Below are 21,190 nucleotides of genomic sequence, written 5' to 3'. Positions count from 1 at the left end.
GGGTTAGATTTGTCAGCTGAACAGCTGAAACATGTCTGGTTTTTTCTCAGCTCTGTTTTTATTTACGCTGAAGTAAAGTATCTTTTGACCGGCCAGAAGTATTTCCACATGACACTCATGAAATTAAAATGTGGGGGTGCAAAGTTCTATTTTCCTCTGGTTTTCTGTAAGAAGTTGTGTCTGGGTGAGGATCCTTAGTTTTGAGGATTATAAAACCTGCAGTTTTGAGACAGGCAAGACCTGATGGTAAATGTCTGTCTTTCAGTGGGTTTTTTTCCTATCACATAGCTTTCTTTCAACAGAAGTTGTTTTATTGTCTCCTTTGAAAATAAAATAATATTTTGAATATACTTTGAAAATACTTCTTTTCATTAGTTTTTTTTTTCTTCTCCTCGCCCTCCAAGTACAAGAAGGAACTCATTGCTGTACACTGAATGATGTTATTAGTAAAACCAAATGTTTCAAACATTTCTTTATGTAGTGTAATAGCAGATTCAGTGCACAGCAAAGGTTTTGTGTATCTAAACACTTAAAAATTAGATTTGTTTTGTTTCTCCCTCCCTCCTCATGCCAGGTATAACAAGTCTAGTCTCACTGCTTGTTTCTGCATTTGCATAATTCTTCCCATACAGAGTCTCATTACATTTTATGCACAGCAGTGGTTACTTACATCTGCAGTTACTTGCTTTTCTTTTTCTGAATTGCTTGCTCTGTGAACTACTTCCCTTTACCCAAATTGGAGTTGGAATATGTCTTGTATAAAACAAACAAAAAAAAGAAGAATTGTTTGCTAAAGTTAGGAACTTTTCCTTCTTCCCCTGGAAAACATTGTACATGTAGTTCTGGACGTGACCGAAGACAACCAGTCTTAATCTTTGTGGTAGATTATCTCCAACAAGCTCCACATGAGATTTTTATCTTTTGAAGTTGTTGTTACTGTTGAGTGTGCAGTTCAAATCTAGGAAATGTCAGCTTCCTATGTGCTGAGTTGCTCTTTGTACATTCAGCCTTCCCCCAGTGACTATTTCTGTAAGTTAAGGATAATTTGTGCTGATGCTTTCTTAATGAAACCTTCCACAGAAGCTGGAAGCCTCACTGTTATGTTCTTTCCCACACACAGGCTCGTGTTATGTATGATTTTGCTGCTGAGCCTGGAAACAATGAGCTGACGGTCAGTGAAGGGGAGATCATCACAATCACCAACCCGGTAAGAAAACTGAGATGGAATTTGCTTCAGTGCACTTTCCTGACCTACTTCCATCAGCAGATTGAAGGAAAATGGTGCTGGTGATATCTGAAAGGCCTGGTTACCCTTCCCTGAAGAATTAGAAAAAAAAAAAAAACCAGAATACAAAGAATTTTCTAATAGTCTTGTGGAAACAAATGCAATGTTTTGGAGGATGGGGCCTTCTCAAACTGTGCCCACATACATAAGAATGTACTCAGCTTTGTTTTCCTCTAAACAGAGCTGAGAGACAAGTAAAAGGAAGGAACTAATGGTGGTGATAGCTTGTACATCTGAATGCCTTGTCTATTTTTGTGTGCCTAATATTGTACATTTTGTGTGTATGTAATCTTTCATATGCTTGCCACTTGCATTTAAATGGGACATCCAGTGCACTTCTCAGTTTTGAGTTTCTTAATCAATGACTTCAGCATTCCAAGTTTGGTAAACAACTCACAACAAAAATTTTTTACTGAAATTTTGTGTCCTTTAAAGTAATATGAACAAGGCGTAGGAAAGAAGTGGTGACAATACTATCACAATTCTATCAGGGCATTGTTAAATGAATAGGCTTTTTAGCACTGACATTTGATTTATGTCCACATTTTGAATTTCAGTGTACTTTAATTGTCATATATAATTACTCTTGTTAACAAAGTATTAGTTGGTTCTGCTTTCAATTTTGTGTAATGATATGGCTTAGTGAATAGGCTTGCCTTTTGAAACAAATGCAAACAAAAACTACCTGATCATGAAGCCCAGTCTTATTTATCCATTTGTGTAAAACGCACAAATTCTGCAGAATAAACTCAATTCTTTGAAGATTCTAGTCATGTGTAATCCTGATAATTTTTTGTTCTACTGATCTTAGATACTTGAAGCAGATATTTAACAGAGCCAGCACCCTCTTGGATAGTGTGCCGTGCTATGACAGGGGTAACATTTTGAATGACTTCAGGACCTTAATGCTATTTCACAAAAGTAAGACTAAATATAAGTAGATCACCACTTTTAAGCTAGTTCTCACTGACCAAGGCATCTGTGGCTTAAGGCAGTACACACAAAAACAAGTAAAACTTTGTTTTATGTGTTCATGATAAATTGCCCCAAAGGCTCTTGGTCTTTTTTTATATGATAAGTTTAGATGGCAATAGCTGAAGTCATGCAAGTCCAATGATGATTGCTTTCAAGTGTAGCAGTGCAAATATGACTTCTGGCTTAAGATGTCATTGCTCTTGCAGTTTAATCAAGCTAGTTGAATTTATAATCTGAGATGTCTAATTATTTTTGTGTTCTTGAATAGTAAGCTTTTAGGTATGTAAGAGAAAATAAATTCAAGTTGTTATTTTACTAACTGCTTGATCTTTACTGCATAAAATCTTGAATACATAAGCAGGCTTCTCCTTATTGGAATGCCTGTAAAGTGCAGAACTATATAAAATTTTGAAGTGAAAGAACAAAATTGTGAATAAAGAAATACATCAGTTAAAAAACAAATTAAGAAAATGTAAAATTTAGTAATCACTGTCTAGAATATACATCTCCAGTTTTCATCTGTGAACTAGCTTGACATGTAGCTGTGTGTTCCCTAAACAGGTTGATTTAAAGCAGAGCTGGCTTATTCCAGATAATGTTGTCCCGGAATTAACTTCACTTAACTGCAAATGTCTACAGAGCTTTCGTAGTGTATGTAGAATATGTGTCTAAAAAACCCCAAACAATATCAGGATGTCCCACTGAGATCAGAGCTGAAGTGTTGTTATTTTCTTCTAAACTAATAGCATAAGACTGCTTCTGAAAAGAAATGTGAAGTGGAAAGAATCAGTCCAGATCTTACGTGGCATGTGGCTTTTTTAATTTTTGAGAATAGCCTTAACATTTCTGTGGGTGATAGCTCTCACTCATCACATGTCTCTGCACCTTCAATAAATGAGGCAGAGGTTTTACAGACATCACCAACTGTTTTGTTCTTTGCGTCTTGTTTCTTTATAGTCTGTTGATTAAAATTAATTCATTGAAATGGACATACTAATAGCTGTGTTTATATGCAGTCTGTGGCCAGACAATTGATTGTGGTTTCATAAATGATCAACAGTGCTGAAAAATCAATTATTTTTCCCCTTCATGCTTGTTAAAATCTGAAGTCCAGAATAGTTGTGTAAAATCAGCATGATCTGCATTATGTTTAAATGAGTATCTGCTGCTTCAGCAGCTTTGAGTGAGTTTGTTCAGTTTCACAATCATAACTGTGTTTTGAACATTGACAGCAAGACAGTGCTTCCTGCTGAGCATTTGACATTTGACAGCAGGACAGTGCTTCCTGCTGAGCTATTTGAAGCGTGTTATGGGACCCATCTAGCAAAATCATGTCTATATTAATTCTTTTAGGATGTTGGTGGAGGCTGGTTAGAAGGAAAAAACAGCCAAGGCGAGAGAGGACTTGTTCCAACAGATTATGTTGAGGTAAGTGACTACACTGCTCAGCACTAAGAAAGCAGAACTGCTGAAAAGGCCATCATCTGGTTTGCTGACCAAACTGAAAAGCTCAAACAGAAAGCTTGGAATATATAGTCTCATTGTAGCAATTGTAGCTGGCTTTGGACACCAGTGCAAACGTGCCATCCGAAGCTCCTGAGCTTCTCAGTGGTTTACCAAGAAATGCAAGAGGAAGCTGTCTATAGTAAATACAGCTGATCTGCAGAACATGAGTTGTTTTGAATCTGCTTTGGTTTTGGGGGTCTCATAATCCAATAATTGGGACTTTTTTCTGTCTGAAGATAGCAATATGAAAGTTAAATGAGTAATGCATATATACACTGGTGTTGCTGTGGCAAACTTGACACATGCTTATAAATCTGGAATGGAGCCACATTTCTGGGGCTCAGGATGTGGGTTACCAAATCCAGGGGCTACTCAGCTTTTCTTCTTACTGAGACCCTCTGTTGTCTCTTCAGTGTGTGTTGTCCTGATTGTTCTTTAAAGACCAGTGGTATCGTTTTGGGGGTGGAATGGGATCACAGTGCAAAGACTGCAGTCACATTCACTCTTGGATGGCCCAGTGTCTGCATGTGTGCAGGTTGCTGGTTAGTTGGGTGAATACCTTGGCTGTAATTCCTGCAGCCTCTTAAGGCATGTGTCTCTCTTCCTTCAGCAGTGCTGTGTTTATTAAATAAAAACAAAAGGGGGAGGAGGGGAAGGGAAAGCAGGATCACTCTGGCTCACATGACCTTGTGTTTTTGCTTCAGTTGGTCAGCTCATGGTCTGGTAGCTTTTGGCTTTCTAAACGTACTGGCCCAAATCCATCCCCTGAGCACTGAGTTAACAGCCTCCAGGCGCTTGCATTAACAACCTTTATTCCCTAAGCAATTTCTAGATAGGTGTTCTCTGCCACAACAGTCTTGTATGTTGTAGTTGTAAGGCAACCTAGTTCCATCTGGTGTGGAAGTAAATCCTCCAGAGTATCATGTCAACTTCTTGTAAAAAATGCAATTGAATTTGAACTTAAAAAGGTTATGTGCAAACATCTTAAAGTCTAGTGATATGAGTGTTAGTATGATTATACATGATAAAGCATAATTTGGTTAATTGAAGCATGAAAAATCTTTCTCAACCTTTTCCATTTCAGATTATAACAGAAGGTGCAAAGGATGGCATTAGCTGTGGTAACTCATTAGCTGATCAGGCCTTTTTTGATTCCCTTTCTTCAAGTACAGCTCAGACCAACTCTGCTGCCAAAAGCAGTAATCAGGTATGTCTTGTGGTTTTTTGGGCACTGTGGGCATGGAAACTTCTATTGATGTAATTGCTTGCTGTACTTTATTTGTGAACCTTCATGAAAGTACTAATTAAAATAATTGTGTTTTCATTAGGGAATGTTTTTGTTGAATATTAATGATGTGTGTGACTGGTCAGATACTGTCACTGCTGGAAAATTTAGTAGTCTTAACACTTTCAGAAATGGAGCATTTTTATTCTTTCCAGTCTGCAATGATATAAATCTGTGACTACTTCAGTCTCTGTAAGTGTAAGCGCACTCTTAGCAAATGTATTTTATTTTCAAGCTACTTCTTTTAGTATGCTAACCTTATTAAGGAACCAGAGCTTTGTTTTTTTGATGTCTTATACAATTAGGGGATTTATACATCAGCAGCCAGAGTGAATGGATATATTTCTTTCTCAGAATTTCAGTAAGAGTAGTTTCTTGGACTAAAAGAGATGAAGTAAATTCATGCATTATCAGTTGGAGAAGAGGCTGACTTTCGGTTTGCTGCAAGAATATTTTTGTTCCTCTATTCACAGAGTTTTGCCTAGTGCACCAGTTCATTAAGCAGCAAATATTTAGTTCCAGGTTAAATATCTGAGGACACATTATCTTAAACAGAAGTGGATTTTATGGTTTGCATACTGGTGCATGTCCCACATGTAGGAAGTTAAACATTTTGAAGTCCATAGGTCAACAGAAGAACAAAATCTGCATTTTTTTTCCTACAGCAGCATGCAAAGGTCTTCTGTGTTGGGAAGTAAATGCATTACTTATGGTAACAGCTGGGGGGACACACCTGGTTTGTAGGTCAGTTAAATATCAGTTATTAGTTTTCTTAATTGCACCACAGGACTTTGACATGAAGTGGGATCCTTTGAAAACTCTACATTTGTATGACAGTGAATGTTGTTCATTGACTATAGAGTGTTTGATTTGGGCTTCCTTGTAGTCAGCTGGACAATGCCAGGATTGTTATTTTGAGATTGCATGTTCTCACTAGAGGACTCCAAACCTCACTGTGACTGTCTCAATGTTTATTTATTTTAATTGATAGCCAGTTAATATGTAAGGCTAAACACAGAATTCATTAAATGCTTCATGAGTTTTTCATGTCAGACTGAGCCAAAGGTTTTGATTATAGGTTAGTTTTGCCTCAGTAAAAACTGCAGTAGTTTGAGGCAAAATGGGGAACCTCTTTTCTGCCTTGCTGTCTGTTACTCTTGCCCCATTTTTTTCCTACTTTAGTGTTTCTAGCAAAACTTTGCATCTGAGAAGGCTTGAGATATTTGCAGCAGCTACTTGCTGCCAAATCAGAGAGTACTGTTTCTCAGAGGAGAAACATAACTTAATTTGATCTAGGAAGAATTACTTACTAATCTAATACACCGAATATTTGGAATGGGAATAGAGGTATCTGTCGGAGCTTGTTTTGTGCTTAACACATGGTGCTTGTGCTTGGAGAAGAGAAAAGGTCTTGTCTGTGCAGTGGGAAAGGTTAAAATAAAGTTATAAAATAAAGATTAAAATCTCTTATATTCTAAATAATAGAGAATTACTTTGGCAGTCTAGTTTTGGAAGTTGCATTTCTAGAGCAGTGAAAAGCTTGAAAATGGGGTCATTTTACACTGTAGTTTACAGAAGATAAACAGTGTACTGTCCCTGTAATATATACAGATTGTGGGGTTTTTCATAGATTTTGGAAAAGGGTAACTTCATGAAAACAGCTTGTCATATTTGCATCAGTGCCCTACTCTTAGAAGTGTCCTGTTCCTCTCAGTTATCCTTCAGATGCTGTGTGAGATAGCTGGAGGGACCACTGTACTGTAGTGCATTATGGTAAATCTATATTAGTGACATGGAGAGGGGGAGAGAGGAGGACAATGTGCACCTGGATGGAGTCAAGGCCATGCAAGATGCAGGGGAAGCCTTCATCAGGCTGGTGTCTTTAGGTCTTCAGTTTTCATGATTTTTTGCCATAGGAGGAACCATTCTGTTGTGTGGTCAGGGTTTTATGTCAAAAGTTATTTTCATTTTCTCAAGTGTATTTTTCTTTAGCTGAGTTCAGTAACGGCTATTTCTAGAAAATTGTAGATCTTGATTTGAGTACTGGTTTCTGCAGCTTCTGACATATATCTGGTAGTTTTTTCTAGTGGCTTATTGCTAATGGGATTTTAATTTGTATACTAAGCAGTGTGGAAGCAGTTCTGGCTTCCACTTTTGACTGTTAGGCCTTTCTCCCAGATCAGAGAGCTCTCTAGTGCAGGCATTTTCTCTTTGCAAGAATTCTGTGGCTAATTGTCATCTTAATTAAGAAATTCTGTCTGTTTGTTCTGTCTGTGTGGTGCAAGACCCTATTTTCTTGCTCTCAGGAAGAAAAGCAAGCTTTCTTCTGCAGTGACTTTGATCTTGTGTCTGTGAAGTGTGTGCATTGCTCCTGTGTGCATCGATCGCGCAGTGTCAGACAGATTTGACATTGCTGCACCGGTGTAGAAACACCTGATAGAGAGAAGGATTGCTTTGCTTCCAGTAATACTGCACCAGGAGGTCAGGCTGAGTCACTCATCCCCTGAAAACTGGCATGTCTTTTTCAATAAGAGCCACTTTCAATAAGAATGCAATCTCCTACTTTGTGGGTATGGCCCTTCTTCCTAGATGTATTACTCTGAATTTAGTTGCAATAAGATTTATGTTTTTCAGCATGAGTTCGCTGAGGCACTTAGACTTGAGTTCAGATGCACAGCCTGTTCAAAGCTTTAATGACCAACTAGGTCAATATACAAAGTTTTTAATCTTAAACAAAACTCACATCAGGCTCTGGAGGGTTAAGAAAAATGATAAATTGTGTGTCAGTGTAAGAGGAATGGATGCTGGAGGTAGCACTGTAGTGGAAACTAAAATATTTGTAGATAGATTAGTCTGGTAGACTGAGTAAGATATAGCAATATTCCTAAATGCTGATATTTGATGGTATCTATTATATTTTGCAGTAACATGTTGAGGTTGCAAGTTTATTGCAAGAAATCTTTATAAAAGCAATTCTAAATAAACAGGATGATTTAGGATTTTTTTCTTACTACTGTTGTATTGAAGAAATTGCTTTGTATAAACATTGTCACTCTCACATACACATGGTTGCACAACGCCCCCACTCCCCAATTCAGTAAGTCAGAAGATGTTTTAATTCTTAGAATTCCTTCCATTCTTCTAACAGTAAGTACAAAAAACCCAAACCAGGTTGTTGTATAGTCTTTCAGTGCCAAGCTTTATTAAAAATAATAGATTTGGCTGAGTTGAAATGTGAGTGTGGTGCTTTTTCCTTTTCTGTTTTTAGGAGCCCAGTTAAACCACAGTGTTGTGATTTAACCCTGGTAGGCAGCTCAAGCCACTCAGAGGAGGGGGGGAGAGAACAAGAAGGGTAAACATGGGTAAACTCTTGGGTGGAGATAGAGACAGCATAGTAGGTAAAGCAAAAGCTTCACATGCAGGCAAAGCAAAGTAAGTCATTCATTTTCTGCTTCCCATGGGCACTCAGGTGTTCAGCCATCTCCAGGAAAGCAGAGCCCCATCATGCATAACCATTGCTCAGGAAGATAAAAAGCAACTCTTCTCCTTCTTCCCCCATCCCTTTTTGCTTTCCAGTCAACAAGAGACTTTTGGTTTCCTACTCTGGAAACCATAATTTTTTGGTGTTAAGGAAACATCATTGACTCCAACACAGTTCTGCTCCCTGTCTCTTTTCTATCCCTGTCTGCTCTCTGTCTATTTTCTTAAGAAAGTTTTTGTTGTTGTTCAGCAAATAATCTCCTGAGAAGTAATTAAAGAACAATTATTAAAAGCAGTTTCTTTTCCTTTCTTTTCTTCAGTGAGAAAGACTCAGTAACCACAGCAACACTTTGATATTGTACCCTGCCTGGGGTTGCCACAGATGTAAAGTGACAGTAGAAAAGGGCCACAGGGATGATTCCTAAGGAGAAAAATTCCACCTGACCCTTGGCAGTTCACTCTATCCAGCTCATTCCTGGCATCAGCAGTGTCCCAGCAATGGCTGCCTTGATAAAGTGTGCAGCTGCTCTTTTAAAGAGCTATCTGAGAAGATGCTGGGGACATGAAAGCAAAGGGGAAGCAGTGAAGCTAATTAAACACAAAATGAGGGAAAAATTTGACTCAAGGTAACTATTCACACACTTAGAAGAAGATAAGCAGATAGGAGAATTTAATGTTGCATCTGCCTGTAACATTTGTGCTTTAATGTCTGAAAAGCTTTAAAAAATTATTCATAAAAATACAATTTAAGGAAGCCTTAGTTGCCAAGGATGGAGGCTTGGCTTGGCTTTTCTAAGTCTCATGCTGTTTTGACTTGGTAGCTCTTGGATATAGAGTGCAGAGGGAATGAGTAATCTTTCTTCTCTGTCAATCCACTGTTCCTCTGAGTGGCAATGCAAGGTGCTAATTTCAGTCTGTCATTTGGAACAACCGGTGAGTAAGTATATCAGCACTTATGCTATTTCTATTGGTTAGAGTTGCATATATATATATATCTTAAAGTAAGTTACCTGTAGACTCTGTTGGAATTGGAATAATGGCACTGAAATGAGTATAAATTTTGTCAGGGTAAGCCAAGTGAACCTCTCAAGTAGCGAACAAAAAGATCATAATTTTTGATGTAAAATGCATCACGTGTTTTTCTCTTATAGTATGTCTTTGATGCTGAGTTTATTCCAGAGGCTGTAGCAGTAGAGGATATTCTCTTTCACACCTCTAGATAGTGCTTCTTATTGCAGTTGATGAAGAGGTTATTATCTTGGTAACTTTGGAGCCTTCATAATTTAAGTATGTATGGAAATACAATCAGTAATGTAAAATTCATTCTGAGTTGTCTCCTCCAGCTGGGTTGGTTTGGGGTTTTTTCTGGTAGTCAAGATTAGTGCTTCTCCAGTTAAGGATGTATTTGCATTTATTTGGTTTGTGTTTCAGGTTCAGAGACTGCTGTTTTAACAGCAATGATCTCTCTTCCCCTATTCTGAACCACAGCTTGTGGTATTTTTTCATTTATCTTACCTGAAGTGCTTTAAAAGTTGTGAACAAGTAGCAGCTCTCTTTTAATGATAGTGTTTATCTGAATTATTTAGATTTTGTTACAACTATATTGGTGCAAGCTACTTCTTTTTGTTGGGAAGTTAAAACACTCTCTGTACAGTAATTTCAGCAATTTCATGAGTGGTCCATAAGTAGACTGTATGTACAACTTGTCACAATGTAGTCCAGCTGTTTACAGCCTGTGTAACCTGCAGCCTTGAACAGAGGACAGAAATGCTATAAACTTTAGTATTCTGTGTATTTTAGTTTGTATGGTTTCTCCTCCCTTCATTCTAGAGCTCAGTATAGCTTTTTTTGCTTGCTTTCTTTTTTTTCCCTTCTCTGCTGAATAGAAAGCTAGTATTAGAGATGTATAAATGAAAATAAATTGGGCTACTGCTTCTCTGTTTCAGGGTGGAAGTGGATCACAGCTTCATTGACGTAGGGGCTGTAGATGTGGCTTCCCTATATTTAAGATACAAAAATAGTTCTTGTACCAAACTGTATGTTGCATTTGTAGAAGAATTTGTTCCCTTTTCTTGACACTGATTCTCTAATCACTGCCAAGTCTAGTTCTTGATGAAGATGACTGCACAGTTCTTCTTAGTTTGGGATAAAATAAGTATCCTGAGAGTTAGCATTTTTGTGAATTACAGTTTTTCCATTGATTCGTGTTAACCCTAGAGAATCCACATGTTCTGTATCTTCAGCAGAGCAGCAAGGCCTCATGAATAGGTCAGGAAGCATTTAACAGAAACCTCTGATGTTCGTATTGCTTTATCCAATGGTGAGAGTGAAATCAGTTGGGATGGTTTCTCTCACAGAAACGAAGTGAGATAAATGGATTCGTATGTATGCAAAATCCTTTCCCTTCTGAAAGCTGTGGGACTTGCGTATAGACAGGATGAATAAGTAGCTAGTGAAAACACTTAGTTTGATGTCCAGGAGCTGAGGCAACTCAAGTTACCTGGTATGTAGACATAAGTTGTTGAATATGGGTAAGGAGAGCACCAAGGAAGTTATTCCCAAAATTTTACTTCATGTCTTTCAGGCTTTTTGCAATGAAGTGCTGGAAAGGCAAATTATCATTGTTAAATTTGCATACCATAACTCCGACTCCCCCTCCCTGAATTGCTGTGAGCAGCAATAAATGCTAAGATTAAAGAAAATAAATATAATGCTTCTATTAAAAGTGCAGTAATCTACTTATGTGGAAATTCTGACATGCATGTTATTAAATTCCTGTAGCAGAGAACATTTCTGTTCTCTGATGAATCTGTGTGTGTAGTAAAGGAGAAGTATCATCACAGGAAATGTAACTCACTTGTACTTGACTAGGTCCAGTTTGTCTTGTTAAACCAGTATGCTAAATTATCATATAAAGTATGCAAGTAGGTTCACCAAGGGAGCTACAATTACAGTTGTAACTTCTAGTTCCTGTTACAGATAATAACACTATAAAATCCTTTATTGCTGCATGTGATTTGAGAGCAACTCTTTCCCCTCCACCACCTGCATTCAGACTGGTAACAGGAATTTGCGACCAACTTTCATTTAAGCAAAGTACAAGGCAATGGCTTCTCTACAGTACTGAAAACAGTGTCTTGCTTGTTTTGAAATGAATCACATTTACATATTAAAAAATAACCATCAACATATGACAGTGATTTTATCAATTCCAATTATAGAGTTGTGTTGAGTTTTTTTGTGGATGATCCAGTGGAATGCAAAGGTTTAGGCAGGAAGTTGTTAAACTGGTGTAATACTGTGATCACTCATCGCCTTCATCTACATCCATACCCTCGGGCAAAATATTACTATTGAAAGAGTTTTCCACAATTTGCAGTGTTGGTATGCTTTTTTTCCTTGTCTGATTCATAGAATTGCAGAATGGGTCAGGCTGGAAGGGACCACAGTGGGTCTGGTTTGACCTCCCAACTCAAGCAGGGTCATCCTAGAGCATATGGTGCAGAACTGTGTCCAGATGGTTGTTTGCTATCTCCAGTGAGGAGAACTCCACAACCTCTCTGGGCAACCTGTTCCCAGTGCACAGTCACTCACACAGTAAAGAAATTCTTCCTTCTGCTCAGATGGAACTTCCTGTGCATCAGTTTCTGCTCACTGCCCCTTGTCCTATTCCTGGGCACCACTGAACTGAGCCTGGACCCATCCTCTTGGCACACTCCCTTCAGATACTCAGACATTGGTGAGGTCCCCTCAGTCCTCTCTTCTCAAGACTGAACAGGCCCAGCTCCCTCAGCCTTTCCTCTTAAGAGAGGTGCTCCAGTCCCTTAATCAGCTTTGTAGCCCTCCTTTGAATCTGCTCCAAGGGCTCCATGTCTCTCTTTTGCTGAGGAGCCCAGAAGTGGGCACAGCTCTCCAGATGAGGCCTCACCAGGGCTGAGCAGAGGGGCAGCATCACCTCCCTCAACCTGCTGGCAATGCTCTTTCTGATGCACCCAGGGTGCCATTGGCCTTCTTGGCCACCAGGACACACTGCTGGCTCATGGACAGCTTGTTTTCCACCAGGACCTCCAGGACCTTCTCTGCAGAGCTGCTTCCCAGCAGGCCAGTCCCCAGCCTGTGCTGGTACCTGGGATTGTAAGCATTTCTGCTAACCTGCAAACTTACAGTGCCATGTGGCACATGTGTTGCACATTTCCCTACACCACAGCAGGGGGCTTACTGCAATATGTGTTTCCTTCCTGAGGTGGTTTTTTTTGTTTGTTTTGGGGGTTTGTTTGTTTGTTTGCTTTTGGTGGTGTTTTTTGTTTTTGGTTTGGGGTTTTTTGCTCACTGAGCACTTCTTTTAAAGTAGAATCACGGGCATTTGTAATTGAAAGTGATAAACTGAAAATAGGCAGGAACACTTAAATTCCTAAAAAAAAAAAAAGAAAGAAAAAAAAAGACAACTAGGGACACCCCCTTCTCTGTTTCCAAACAGAAATAGAGTGCTTTTCCCAAAAAGGAGGGATAAAACCTTGTTTAATCTTTGTAGCCAGATCCTGGGATGTCTAGATGACACAAGTCAACGTCAAAGAGGAACAGGGAGTCTTTCTTCTCTTTCTGGCATTGCTGTGATTGCTACTTAGAAAACTGTCTGAAATTTCTCATCTGAGTTTCAATAAAAAACCGTTAAGAATTGAAATCAGCTTAAGAGAAGACAAGGATATAAAGAAGTGACTTGATTGTCATTTACATATGCAGGTGTGAGTAACAAAAACAGAAACCTGAGAGAGCTCTATTGAATAAATTATATAGAATTTTTAGTGTCTAAAATTTGAAATTAAGCAAACTTTAATTAAAAAAAAATTTCCCTAAAGCAGTCAGGGTGACAATAGATGTGTTTTCCCTCCCCTCATCCTATCACTCAGTATTCTTTACTCAAGTCTAAATTATGTATCTTTCTAAAACACCATACCATACTTCAAAGATGGATTTTCTGTGCTGAATCAGGAGATGATAGACGGAAATCCTGTGCCTGCACTGTGCACAGGCAATGCAGCCCCTAGTCCAGTTTGGTTGTAAATAAGCTTATAGGTAAGGAAATGGGATTTGAAACAGGAAAAGAACAAAAAACGAACAGCTCTGCTCATGCTGCTATCTCAGTTTGTCCACTGGTGGTTTAAATTTATTTCCTGCTGAAAACAGGGAGTATCCAGTAGTTGTGTCTGGGCTTTTGGTTGTTTGAGGCTGCAAATCCCAGCTCTGGTGCACAGTTTTGAAGGGGGCAGTGGGATTGGTAGTGGAAGTGTTGGATGATTGTTTCCTCAGGAAGGAAGTGAGAAGACAGGAGTGGCTGAAAGACAGATGGGTTCCTAGAACAGCATTACTACAGCTTCCTTGGCAGCTGCTTCCGGAGGTCATGTTGCTGTCAAGTATTTATCTGAGGGAACATTCTGGTATCTAAATCCATAAAGTTGGTTATTCTTTAAAATCTAGCCCATCTCCACTTTTGCTTTTCCTAGAGGATTTCTTTAATGATGTTTGTGTTGTACTATAGAAAAGAGGGCCTTCCTTCAGAAATGGAAGAAATGCCCTGGACCACAATGCTAACATAATTATCTACTCAGAAGAAAGCTTAGCCATAAAGTATTGTAGGTATGGCAGCTGCTTCAGTTATCTGCTAATGTGCACACTTGTTCTATCTTAAACAGCACAGTGAATGCAGTTCTGTGATTGCTGTAGAATAGGCTTTTAGCCCTTCATCTTTCTTCATGGAGAAAAGCACTTAATTTTTAAGGTGTCTGTCTATATACTCAGTTGTTTGGGGGTTTTTTTAATGCGTCTATCAGAGACTGTTATCCAAAGAAGTTTAGTGTAATGTCTGAGTATGCTTAAGGCTTTGTTTCCATGCAGGTAACTAAGGCAGCTATAAAACTGGAGAGGTATGTTCATTCCTGTGAGCTATTGAACTGAGTCACCTTGACTTTTCTTGTGTTTTCTGCCATTGCTCTGTGCTGTCTGTCTCTTTTAAACCCCTCTTCAGGAGCATAACACTTCTCATTGCAGCTTTGGCTGTCCTGAACTTCCCTTGATCTGATCAGGCTTACTTTTGCTACTCACTGCTTCAGCATGGCTTCTGTCTCTGAGTAGATTTCAAGGTGTATTTCTTACAGTTGGAGGTCATTATTTTTGATGCACACTTCACCTAGGTCTTTCTGGGTACCTAAATTAGTTTTACCATCTGAACATTGAGTTTGTTTTGGCTTTTGTCCTTCAGCAGTAGAATGGACCTATTTGTCCATCAGCGGCATGCATTAGTAGGAGGAAGGAGTCTGCCAGAAACAAATTAGTTGGCCAGGAGAGCAAATAAAGATACCTCAGTGCCTCATCTTAGCTTTACTGTCTTTACAATAGCTTTGAATTCTCTGGAAAAAAACAAATATGTCACTTCTTCTATTTAATTCATTATTCTTTTGGTAAAGATACTGACATTCCACTTCCAAGCTGAGGATTTTTCTGTTGTGCTGGAATTTTTTCTCATTCAACTATTAGTAGATCTTTAAAAACATACTAGGCTTCTCTTCCCATCCTCCAGGCCCCACCAGTAGTGATCTGTTTCTGTAGTGAGCTTGAATCTGCCCTTAGTGGAATCCTCTTAGAACATTCAGCAATGGGTCCCTCTGTTGTCAGTTCCCAGCATAGGCCTTTTGTCTTGTTTTTACTCCTAGGGCATTAGGAGTGAGCAAGTACCCAATAGTCTACATAAGGGTGAATCAGCTGCCTTTTAGGAGTTTATTCTTAAATTTAATCTCATTGTTCTTGTTTGAATCACCTGTGGGTTGAGCTCTGCTCTCCTGATCAGTCTTTGGAAAATGTGCTGTGGCTGATGTACCTTGGGGAGCAAGGAGTTGCAATGTTTAATTTGAAGGCTGATCAATTTCTTAGTTGTGGGGTGTGGCAGTTCTTTTTGTGTACTTTTGAGAAGGCTTGAACACTGGGATATTAGGTGTGCTGTATCAAATTATATTGACTAAATATCAGCTTCTTGCAAGGGCTCTTCTCCTTTCTTCACTAAGGAAATATCAGAGGATTATCAATTTCAGTTATGGAGAACTAAAGCTGTAACAATGTGGCTTGATGCAAAATACTTGAGATTTAATTAGAGTTTATTCAGCCAGAGCTAGGCCACACAAATGGTTTCTTGTATGAAGATTGTCAGTGGCTGAAATGCACAGAATTGCTCACTGGGGCTGAGATGACCTTTTTAATAACTGCTGTGTCCTTAGTTGGTCCTCCATGATGCTCCAAGACCTTGAGGATGGCAGGCCTGATTCCTGAGCCCTTCTCCATGTTTTCTGATTGTTGACTGCCACTTAGGAGTGTCCACAGTATATGTCCATGTAGGAAAACATTTCAAGAAATTTGAAGAGGGTCCTGTAAGTGCTCCTTGAAAGTTGTGATCTACAGATTCCTAAGCCATCTCTTGCTCTCTTCCCCAGTGCTTCAGAAGAAATGGGGATCCTTTGGCTGAAAGGAACAGAGGGGAATAGTATATTCCACCCCTTTTATAGCCTATAGGTGATACACCTAGGGGAAGAGCTTACCCCACAGCTTTCTTGGACACTTTAGAAGTAAATTTTTCTGAATTGAAGAGTGCTTCCATCTAGGTACATGGAGATAAGACATCTGGGAGCACAATTTATTATTAAATTAATACATTTCCCTTTGCTGTACAGCATCTGTGTATATCAGCATTTGTCTGTGAATGTGATGATTGCTCCTGACAGTCATTCTTTAGTAGTGTCAATATTATTGCCCTCCTCTTTTTTTGCAGCAGATTTTAAGGTTTCTTTACTATTTACTCATGTACCAGATTTCATATGAACTACTACAGAAAAGAGAAAACTTTACTCTGTCTTTTGGTGATCATGCCACTTCTGGACTTTCATTTGCTAGTGATCAGCAAAACATATATTGCAGAAGTATTGGTACATTAATATTATGCAGACTAGTCTTTTCTAGGTGCTCCAAGTTATGTTAGAATCAAGCATGCTTTTCCATGTGGTTGGGCCCCAGCCCTGTGTGTTTTCATTTAGCCAGGAATGAGCTCTGGCTAATGCCACATGTGGTTATTTCTCTTTACAGACTCACACCAGGTGAAGATAGGAAGAGAGCAGACTGGTATAAGCTATCTTTGTAATTTGCTCCAAGTAGCACTGGGTATCAGCTATCCCAGAGTGTTGCTCCCTCAAGGAATAATGTTCTTGCATCAGTTTCATTCTCAAAAAAAAAAAAAATTCCCAAGCTATCACTATAGAAGCTTTCCACATAATCTGTCTCTCTCTCTCAATTCCTAGAGACCTACTAACACTTGTGAGTCTTGTGAATGGTGATTTTTCTCCCCAGCTTGGGGGCTTGGTCTTAATTTCCACATCCTGTAAGGAGTTGTGAACCTAAATATATAAAGGTGTTATGTAATAACATAATTTTTGAGTCTTTATGATTTGGTACTGTCTATGAAATCTGACTGTCAGATGACTTTATTTAAAGAAAAAACTGAAGGGAGACTTCTTATTCCTAAGTAGAATATCAAAGTTAAAATGGGATGAAAGAATATGTAGTGTAAAAAATTGGGATGTGGAGTAGCTGTACCTTTTTTGTGTAAGACACTTATGCAACATTTTTGCAGATAATAATTTAATTTTTAGTGGGAGTTTTATTAAATTTCCTGTATTGGCAAATGTTCTAAGATACATGTAAATGTTGTAGTCTAATAGTAATTAATTTATATAAGGCACTTTTTCTTCTATATGCTTCTTCATGGTAAAAATAATGAACTAGCATCAGTAGGATTTGAGATTTCTTTTTACAAAACTCAGTTTCTCCCTCTGCTGAACAAAACAAGCCTTCTCAGCTTTGTTTGCTTTCCTTCCTCTTCTCTTTCTTCCTCCTACACTTTGGGTGTGTGGGTTTCGATATGTGTGCAGTTTTTCTTTCTGCCAGCAAGTCTCTGCACTAAGTGTCTGGAGTAGACTACACTTAACTAGTCAATGCTTTTTCAAAGTGTACTGTTAAAATGAAGGAGCTGAGCAGGATGCTAAGCTATTAAGCCAAGATGAACTTGCCAAATGCAGCAGTTAGCATGTCTGCTCTGCACTCCTTCACTGAGGTTTCCACCTCCACAGCAGCATTGGCAGAAGGGGGTGTGTGAGTGCCTTCACCACAAGCTTATGCTGAGAGAGTAGGTCTACAGGCAGATACCAAACTGTTCCCTGGCAGATGTCTCTTTTCTTCCCCCATCTTTACTGTGAATGAGTTAAGCTCTGACAGGGAAGCTCATCAGGTTAGGCTTTGACTCCCTAACTGCCACACCAGTAGTGATGGTGTGCATGGGAAATTTATTACTTGCTTTTAGTAAAGCCACTAATCTGAGTTTGATAAAATAAGTATTTACAAAAACCTCATTCTTGAGTTCTGGTTTTAAATGTGCTAATTAGCCCATGGCTTTAGGTAATTAATAGTTCACAAATACCATACTTACTGAGGTGTCAGTGTAAAATAATTGTCATGGGTGAGATTGCTTCCTAATACTGTTGCAACAAATAATTAAGTTACCCTGAGGAGAAGCACTCTTATTAGTATGTATTGGTGTCACATTGCTGGAAAGCTGAGCAGTTCTTCCCAGTGCTTGCTGCATGCAAGAGTTGTGTAGCTGGAAATGCAAGATTTGGCAGCTGCTTCTAAATCCAAGTGAAGTGCTGAATGCAAACTCAGCCTACCAACAGGAGGTGAAAGACTTCAAGAGGAAAGTACGTGGTTGTCGGTCATTTCTTCAGCAATTCTTCTTTACTTTTGTCTTCATACAATGTAGGCAAGCATTGCCAATGATCCTTGGTCCAGCTGGAACGTTGGGAAGTCTGGGAACTGGGATAATGGAAATGCTGTTGACAGCTGGGCCGCAAAACCTGAAAGTGCACCTGGCCAGAGAAACAGCGCTTCAAACAACTGGGAGGCAGCAGCAGCATTTGGTCATCCACAGGCATATCAAGGACCAGGTGTGCTAATAATGCTCTTTTTTTCCTTAATAAATTAGAGTAGGTGGGCAGTAGAGGTAAGAATTATTTTGTTTTTCATAACTATAGACCATGGTTTATTTAAAAAAACAAAACCAAACCAGTTTCCTAACAGCACATTACCATGTGGGTAAGCTGGACACTAAATTAGTAGGGGTTTAAAAAAATTAAATAATTTTCAAAAAAATTGGTTCCACAATAACATACACCGCAAACTTTTATGGAAATCTGACGAACCAAAGTCTTGTACATACATGATCTATTCTCAGGCATGTTGTTCAGCTTGCATAACAAACTTTTAAACTCTCTTGAATTTGTGCTCTCAGGCCTTTGAAGGAATAGTCTCTTAAATCTGTAAGAAGTGACTAGCTTTTCAGAAGGCTTCTCTACCTTTTGTAGTAACAGCCTAAATTAAGGGGAGAACCTATAACTGGGGAATGCTAACTTGGAGTCTATGAATATGGAACACAATTGAGTTCATCTTAACACACCATCATCTCTTCTTTATTTTTTTTTCTTTATTTTCTTCTCCCTCACTGGATTTTTAGTGCACTGCTTTGCGGGTTGTATTTGATGGAGATAGTGGTAATTGAGGAGGAATAGAAAGCTGAAAGAGATTTTAATATATTTACCTGGTAGATTATTTGTATGTGCATGCTGAAGTACCTGCTTCTGCTTTTGAAGAGAAATTGTGTAACTTTCTCCTTTCCCTGCCCCCTGATCCCTCCTGTACTTCAGCAGCTGCTGATGACGATGATTGGGATGATGACTGGGATGACCCAAAATCAACATCACCATCTTACCTTGGTTACAAGGAGACGGAGGCATCAGAGGCTGGGGGGGTCCAGCGTGGAAACTCTCGTGCAGCTGCTATGAAGTTACCACTTAACAAGTAATGGAAAATACAGGGAAAATGTGTATATATTGAAGAGAATTGGAATTTGTCAAGATGTGTAAATTCAACATCCTTGAAATAAGCAATGTAAATTACAGTTTTGGGGCAGAAGAGAAGGTGGATTTGTAGTTCAGCATATTCCTTAAGCAAGCAGTGGACGCAGATCCCTGAAATCTTAAAACTACATGACAAAGCTGTGTAATTTTTGAAGGTGTCATACAGGGAGATGACACTTTCACAATGCCTGAGCTTCAAGTCTTTGAAATTTAACTGTCGAAGGTGGTGGATGACTTGTCCATATAGTAGAAACTGATCAGAGATGTTGCCCCAGAGTTCTTGAGCAATCTGAGTTTCTGGTGGGAAAAAGTTCTGTTCTATTGTGTTTGTGCATCTTCCAAGTTGATTCTTGAGCCACAGAAAGTTTTATTTTATAGATAAAAATCCTACAGTAGCATCAAGTTTTTTTCAGGGTTATACTAGCATTGTCTCATGTTGTAGCTTAATGTTTGTTTGTTCTGAAGCTGCTGTTACTCTGAGAACTAGTGTGTGGTAATCTCTGAATGGATGAAAGCAGAATGGAAAAAGATGGTAGAATAATGGTTCCTTGGGTATCTTAACTAAAATCAACAGTCTCTGCATGACTAGTTAATTTTGTTCATCAGTGGGTTTTTATGTCCAGTGTTGCATGAGTACCTGCACATCATTGTTTACTTGTTGTAAACTCAGAAAAATACCTTTTATAAGAGATTTTTTTTTTGTCCATGGAGTAAGTCCTGCTTTACTGCTCATGTTTCTGCAAGCAGTTTGGCAGTACTGCAAGGGCTAATTATCTTCCTAATTAGAAAGAGGACCACCATTTACTTTTTATAAGAAATTTTGTAAGACTTTTAGAATATTATAGTGATTGTTTGGCTTCCTTTTAATTGGTGGATAAATTATTTAAGATAACTCATGTTTAGAAGCACTTGGTCGATCTTTTGTTTATGATTCTTTCAGATGATTGAATTCTTGTAATTTGAAATCTCAGGTGCATGAGCATCTGTCTGTGTGTGTGGTGTTTCCAGAGAGGGTGGGGCTGCAGAGGAGTGATAGATGATACTTTGTGACCTCCTGGTATGTTTGGTATGATGGTCACCAGAGCAGGAATAACAACTTTGCTCTGCAATAAGGAGCCTATTGCACACACAGACACACAAGATAACACAAAAAACCTGGATGTCAGTAGCCAAGATCCTTCTGCTTTTTTCCATGCAAAATGTTGACTGTTGCAGTAATTCACATAAAATTTTCTACACTTGAGAAATATTTAGGGTTTTTTTTTTCCTGTAATAGCACGTAGTTCTGCATATGTCAAAGGAAGGAGGATTAACTTATCATTTCATTTAATTGTTAGGTTTCCTGGATTTGCAAAACCTGGAATGGAACAGTATCTGTTGGCAAAGCAGCTAGCAAAACCCAAAGAAAAAATTCCCATAATTGTAAGCTGGGGTTGTGTATAATTTTTCTGTGTGGGTGGTATGGGTTTTTTTTGTTTTCTTTTTTTGGTTGGCTGGGTTTTGTTGGTTGGTTGGGTTTTATAATGCTCCTTACCTTTCCCTGTTTTCTTTACTGAACTTTTATCCTCAAGGTTGCTATATATATTTGGGTCAGAAGAAACTAATAATGAACACATAATTAGAAATAGAACTGCCATAATAAAAATTATAAGTGTG

General features: G+C 38.7%; 1 protein-coding gene across 2 annotated transcripts in view; it reads left to right on the top strand.

Moving 5' to 3' along the window:
* SNX9 (sorting nexin 9) overlaps positions 1–21,190 on the top strand; it is a 61,509-nt gene that overhangs the window by 17,238 nt on the left and 23,081 nt on the right. The window contains exons 2-7 of one of the 2 annotated variants that reach the window (XM_059468386.1): positions 1,121–1,207; positions 3,614–3,688; positions 4,851–4,973; positions 18,382–18,565; positions 19,325–19,475; positions 20,872–20,956. In XM_059468386.1, the coding sequence (XP_059324369.1) occupies positions 1,121–1,207; positions 3,614–3,688; positions 4,851–4,973; positions 18,382–18,565; positions 19,325–19,475; positions 20,872–20,956 (705 nt within the window). Of the gene's footprint in view, positions 1–1,120; positions 1,208–3,613; positions 3,689–4,850; positions 4,974–18,381; positions 18,566–19,321; positions 19,476–20,871; positions 20,957–21,190 lie in introns of both variants that reach the window. The other variant, XM_059468385.1, reaches the window with a different exon arrangement.

The sequence above is a fragment of the Ammospiza nelsoni genome, chromosome 3 (assembly GCF_027579445.1).
Source record: "Ammospiza nelsoni isolate bAmmNel1 chromosome 3, bAmmNel1.pri, whole genome shotgun sequence".
In the NCBI taxonomy this organism is placed as follows: Eukaryota; Metazoa; Chordata; class Aves; order Passeriformes; family Passerellidae; genus Ammospiza; species Ammospiza nelsoni.
The sequence above is the reverse complement of the archived record's forward strand: the minus strand, read 5'-3'. Positions and strand labels throughout refer to the sequence as shown.